Source organism: Vulpes vulpes, chromosome 11 (genome assembly GCF_048418805.1).
Source record: "Vulpes vulpes isolate BD-2025 chromosome 11, VulVul3, whole genome shotgun sequence".
In the NCBI taxonomy this organism is placed as follows: domain Eukaryota; kingdom Metazoa; phylum Chordata; class Mammalia; order Carnivora; family Canidae; genus Vulpes; species Vulpes vulpes.
In genome coordinates this window covers 19,692,550-19,698,549 of record NC_132790.1, presented here as the reverse complement: position 1 = coordinate 19,698,549, position 6,000 = coordinate 19,692,550, and the positions used below count along the sequence as shown (strand labels likewise).

At 34.2% G+C, this 6,000-nt stretch overlaps 1 protein-coding gene across 1 annotated transcript; it reads right to left on the bottom strand.

The window, feature by feature from the left end:
* Positions 1-212: 212 nt before the first annotated feature.
* On the bottom strand, positions 213-1,145 carry LOC112910902 (olfactory receptor 2D3-like). The gene has a single exon (XM_025987220.1). It carries the CDS (start codon positions 1,143-1,145, stop codon positions 213-215), a length of 933 nt encoding a protein of 310 aa, XP_025843005.1.
* Between the last annotated feature and the right edge of the window lie 4,855 nt (positions 1,146-6,000).

Genomic DNA, 6,000 nt, shown 5'->3' with positions numbered 1-6,000 from the left:
CATCCTCCCATTCACTTCCCCTTCTATATTTCTTTTCTGTGTCTATCAAGATTTCTTGCTTTGACTAGACAATTTACTGAATTTAGAAGAGACATAGGAAAATAGGAGAAGGAAAAGAAATGGAGGAATGGGATAAAAGTGGGAAAAGTTTACAAGAAAATAGCTTCTTTCTACATCCCTAGAATTGTCATTATGCTTAAAGATCCCCACCTTCAAAAAGACAATTTTGCAGTCACTCTCCTGAGAGCACCTTTGACATCCTTGTTTCTCAGACTATAAATGATGGGGTTCAACATGGGTGTTACTGCTGAGTAGAACACAGAGATCATTTTATCCCTTTCATTCATTATCTTGGAGTTTGGTCTCATGTAGGCAAATATTGCTGACCCATAGAAGAGGACAACAACAAGGAGATGGGTACCACAGGTAGAGAAAGCCTTGAGCCTCCCCTCCCCAGACTGCATCTGAATCACAGTGGAGATAATATTCCAGTAGGAGACCAGAATCAGGCAGACAGGAGCTAAGAGGATGACCACACCCATTGCAAAGATGGCCATTTCTGTGCTGTAAGTATCTGCTGAAGCTAGCTTCAGGAGGGCAGGAGGTTCACAAAAAAAATGGTTAATGATATTGTTCCCTCTGTAGGGCAGGCGCAGTGTGAATGTGGTGTCCACCAGTGACACAAATGTTCCACTAACCCAGGACCCTATGGCCAGCTGGACACATAACCAACGTGTCATGATGGTGGAATAGTGCAGGGGCTTGCAGACAGCCACATATCGGTCATAGGACATCACTGCCAGCAGTGCACACTCTGTACACCCAACCATAAGTAAAACAAATATCTGTGTTGAGCATCCAGCAAAAGAAATGGTTTTACTCTTTACCAAGAAGTGGACCAGCACCTGGGGCACTGTGGTGGTAGAAAAACAGAGATCAGCAAAGGACAAGTTTCCAAGGAAAAAGTACATTGGTGTGTGAAGTCTAGAGTCTACATGAACAAGCACAATGATAAGCAGATTTCCCAGTACAGTCAGCAGGTAGATGATCTGAAAAAGGAAAAAGAGCAGGACTTGTGTCTCTGGATCCTGTGAGAGGCCCAGGAAGACAAATTCAGTCACATAGGTTTGGTTTTCTTCTCCCATGAAAATTTATTGCTGTTTATAAATCAGCACCAAGAAAGAAACATATTATTCAGTTTTAAAAAATATATATACATCTGAGTAACAGTTATTTTGTTAATCAGCATCAGAACAAGTCTATTGATTTCCACCTCTTAACAGATTCCATATATCAGAAGATAGCATTCTCTTTTTGCTCAATAGTTTTGACAGATGAGAGTCATTTCTGATTTTCTCACCTCTTGAGTCTTTTAGTAACACCAGAAGGGCAGAAATCATCCTAATTATGCTACATGACCAAATCTTAGCAAGACTACATGTAGTCCTGATAAGACTATAGTTCTTCTCATAGTGCATCCTTGCTTTTATGTAGGTTTGGGAAGCAAACAAATTGGTGTTGCTTTAAACTAGTTGGATTTTTATGCTGTAAACAGTCTAATAGCATTTATGAAGGCTGATTTTTTTCATTATTTTTGCAAAATAATCCTAAAGAAGCACTCTGAGCAAGGAATGGGAAATTACAGGATGATGTAGTAGTCTGTGATCCTAGCCCTTAAATAAATTTTTCCCTCATTTGTTTTCAGTATGAAGAGGGTGCTGAAGATCAGTAAAAAAAAAAGGCTGCCTCATTGATTGTTGCTCTCAGTAGCATTCTTTAAACATGCCTTAATTTGTCTTCCACACTTTCTCTCTCTTTGCACAAAGTCCTTTGGCAATAATAATAATTATTTATATCTGTTGGGCCTTGACCTGGTGTAATTATTTGTTTACACTTATTTTAAGTCTTAGGTTCATCCGAGATAGATATTATCATCCTCAGTATATAGATGATGAAACAAAGATTCAAAAAAAAATTAAAACTTTCTCACTCTTTCTGTACCCTGCAATTCTTTATCTTTCTTACTCAAAAATTCATTCATAGAGAAGATTCGACCTTTCCTCAATTGTCTCTGCCTATTCCCCACATCTAGTCCTTGAAAACAAATTCATAGCCCTCCATTTTATGGGTTTTAGAGCCAATCCACTATGACAGAGTTATCTGTAGGCACAAAAACAGGCATATATGAACAGATATTTTAAAATAATTTTGGAAAGTTTTGGCCAACAGAAAAATGAAAAAATGTTCATTGGCATCAGGGAAATACAAATCAAAACCACAATGAGATGCCACCTCACACCAATCAGAATAGCTAAAATTAACAACTCAAAAACAACAGATATTGGTGAGGATGAGGAGAAAGGGAACCCTCTTAAACTGCTGCTGGAAAAAAATAATAAACTTCTGGTGGGAATGCAAGCTGATACAGCTATTCTGGAAAACAGAATGGAGGTTCCTCAAAAAGTTAAAAATAGAGCCACCCTACCACCAGCAATTGCACTACTAGATATTTATCTAAAAGATACAAACATAGTGATTTGAAGGGGCACCTGTATTCCAATGTTTATAGCAGTAACACCCACCATAGCCAAAATACAGAAAAGCCCAGGAGTCCATCAAAAGATGAATGTATAAAGATGTATTGAGTAATGGAAAATTACTCAACTATCAAAAATGAAATCTTACCATTTGCAATGATATGGATAGAACTAGAGAGTATTATGCTAGGTGAAAAAGGTCAATCAGAGGAAGACAATTATCATATGATTTCACTTAAATGTGGAATTTAAGAAACAAAACAAGATCATAGGGGAAGGGGGGAAATAAAATAAGACGAAGTCAGGAAGGGAGACAAACCATAAGAGACTCATAATCATAGAAAACATACTGAGGGGTGCTGGAGGGGAGGTGAGTAAGGGGTTAGGGTAACTGGATGATGGGCATTAAGGAGGGCACTTGATGTAATGAGCACTGGGTGTTTTATAAGATTAATGGATCATTGAACTCTGCCTCTGAAATTAATAATACACTACATGTTAATTTAATTTAAATAAAAAATAATAATTTGGGGGGCCTTGCCCAAAGGACAATAGAAAGAATTAAAGAATCAAATCTTGAGAAAAGTAATAAAGATTATTTATAGAGAAGTTGATTACATACCTTTAAAAAATCAAAAGGACTAATTCAAGCTTCTGATAATTGATAAGAAATATGCTCCTGTACATGAGTAACTAAACAGTCTTATGTTATATACCAAAAAAAAAGAAGTAGAAATTTTAACAAAAAAAAATTCCTCCACAGTCACTTAAAACTTATTAAACTATACACATAAGAAGCATTCATGATCTATTTGAAAAAAATTATGAAACATGATATCTGAATACACAGTAATTTTATGAATAGAACAACACAGTCTTATAAAGATACTCATTTCACTGACATTAATTCATAAATTCACTGAAATTCCAACCAAGTTCACAGATTTTTCTAAGGGAATTTAATATTTTTTTTCTAAATTTTATCTAGATGAGTAATTCTATGTTAGAAAATGAAGTGTGGAAAAGAAAAATGAGGGAGTAGAGGAAACATATTCTTTTTTTTTTTTTTGAGGAAACATATTCTACCAAATATAAAATATATAGTAAATTTTACCTCCCTTATTAATATAGTGTATACTGAGCAGGTATAAAATATTTGACCAATAAATATAGAACCAAAACATACCCAAATATGTATGAAAACTTAATATATGGTGAAGGTTTCATCTTAAATAAGTGTATTACTTAGCAAAGGGCATGGGACAATTGGCTATGGTGTTTAGGACATTATGTATACATGTTTATATTTACATTTATACATACATATAATGTAAGTATAAGCAATAATTAATTCCAGATGCATTAATGGGGGCACCTGGGTAGCTCAGTTGGTTAAGTATCCAACTCTTGATTTCAGCTCAGGTCATGATCTCAAGGTCTTGCGATCAAGTCCCAGGTTGGGCTCTGAGCTTAGCACCGAGTCTGCTTGTCCCTCTCCCTCGGGTCCTCCCTCACCCTTTCCCCTCCCTCAGCTCAAGCTCTCTCTCTCTCTCAAATAAATACATAAAATCTTAAAAAATACAAATATATTAATGATCTAATTTTAAAAACATGTAGTTTTTTAATGAAAATTAGTAGTCTATCTACCTATCATTTTTCTATCCATCAATCTAATCATTGTGCGATAAACCTTTCCTAAACATGCGCTGAAAAAAAGAGACAGACGGGAGAAAAGAAAAAAAGAAAACAAAAGAAAAGAAAAAGGAAGGAAAGGAAAAGAAAGGAGGATAAAGAAAAAAGAAAGAAAGAAAGAAAGAAAGAAAGAAAGAAAGAAAGAGAAATCATAAAGGAAACTTAACAAAACTGACTATTTATAAAATTTTTAAAAATATTTATTTATTTATTTGAGAGAAGACAGAGAAGGAGAAGGAGCAGAAGGAGAGGGAGACTCCACGCCAAGCCTGGACTCCAATGTGGCACTCAATTTCATGACCCTGAGATCATGACCTGAGCTGACATCAAGTCAGTTAACAAGCACCTAGTGCCTATTTTTCCTCATCCGTGAAATGGTGATATAAATAAGACATATCTTGTAGTATTTATGTAAGGATTAAATAAAATATAAGCCATTTAAACAGTTTAGGATGGTAAACAAGGCTAGCTCAGAATATTATATAATATCCTATTATAATAATGGGATCATGATCTAGAAATAACTGCAAGATTAGGAAAACAGCTATTGAGGAGAAAGCATAGTAACACCTGGCTGCTGTATTTAATTGAGGAGTATGCTTATTCTTATTGTTTTTACTCTTTGGATTCTTTTTTTCCCCTTAGTTGTGATCAGGTACTTTTACATATGTTATATAAATTTGCACATTTTGGAAAAATCCCAAACAAGTTCTACTTCAGGATATGGAGAGTCTATGGAGACAGCCATGGGTCATTAAAGAAAAGAAAGAAAGAAAGACAAAAGAAAGGAAAAAAAGAAAAGGAGTAAGACAAATTAGATAAATCTAAATCTATTGAGAATTTTTTATAGGAAAACCTCTGAATATAGAAATATATACATGTGTATATACATATACACAATAGTTTTCTCATGACATATGCAATTTTGGTTTCTCTTGTAACTGTCACTATGGTCACATAGTGAACAGAGTGGTCCCCTTGTTTCCATTTATTTTCTGTAACCATTACTATGATATAAACAAATTAATAATAATGATGTATCAAATATGGTGATAAATCAAACAAATAAATAAAAGCAAAGAATACAAGCGTATACACCTGCTATGACAGCACGGAGCTTGAAAAGACAAAGTTCCAGCTAATTTTATAATTTTATTAGCATGAAAATATCCTTTGCATTCTTTTGCTCTTTTTTCATCCTTTGGGACTGGAACTGTGTTGCTCTAAAATTCAATGTCAAGGCCAAATGTGATAGGGAATAATGAGAGCCTTCTGAGGTATATGGAATGAAGGCCAAAAACAAGAATTGGTTTAATTTGATGATGTTCACAACAATGTGAATATAGGTAACTCAACTGAACTACACATAAAGATGGCTAAGATGGTAAATTTTTATGTTACTTATTTTTTCACCACAATTATAAAAAGTGATTTTTCCTTAGCAAAAAAGGAGAAAAGCAGCACAACCTCCCTTCATTGTACTATTCTTTTAATCTATTATGTAACTTATGTATATGCTTTTATTACTAAATTTATCAAGTACATGTTCAGCACTTACTTCTATTTTTTATTACCATTGACTTTTCAAATCTTTTCAGTCTTGTGAAAAGTGATGATCTTTCCTCATCACATATACTTGTCAATCTCTATGGCATTTGGCATAATTTAACTATAAATATGTCTTAAAACCTCACCTTGCTGTTATTTTAAGACTATCTCACTGCTTTTCTTTTTGTATTCTACTATATCTTTTTTATTTTTTATTTTTATT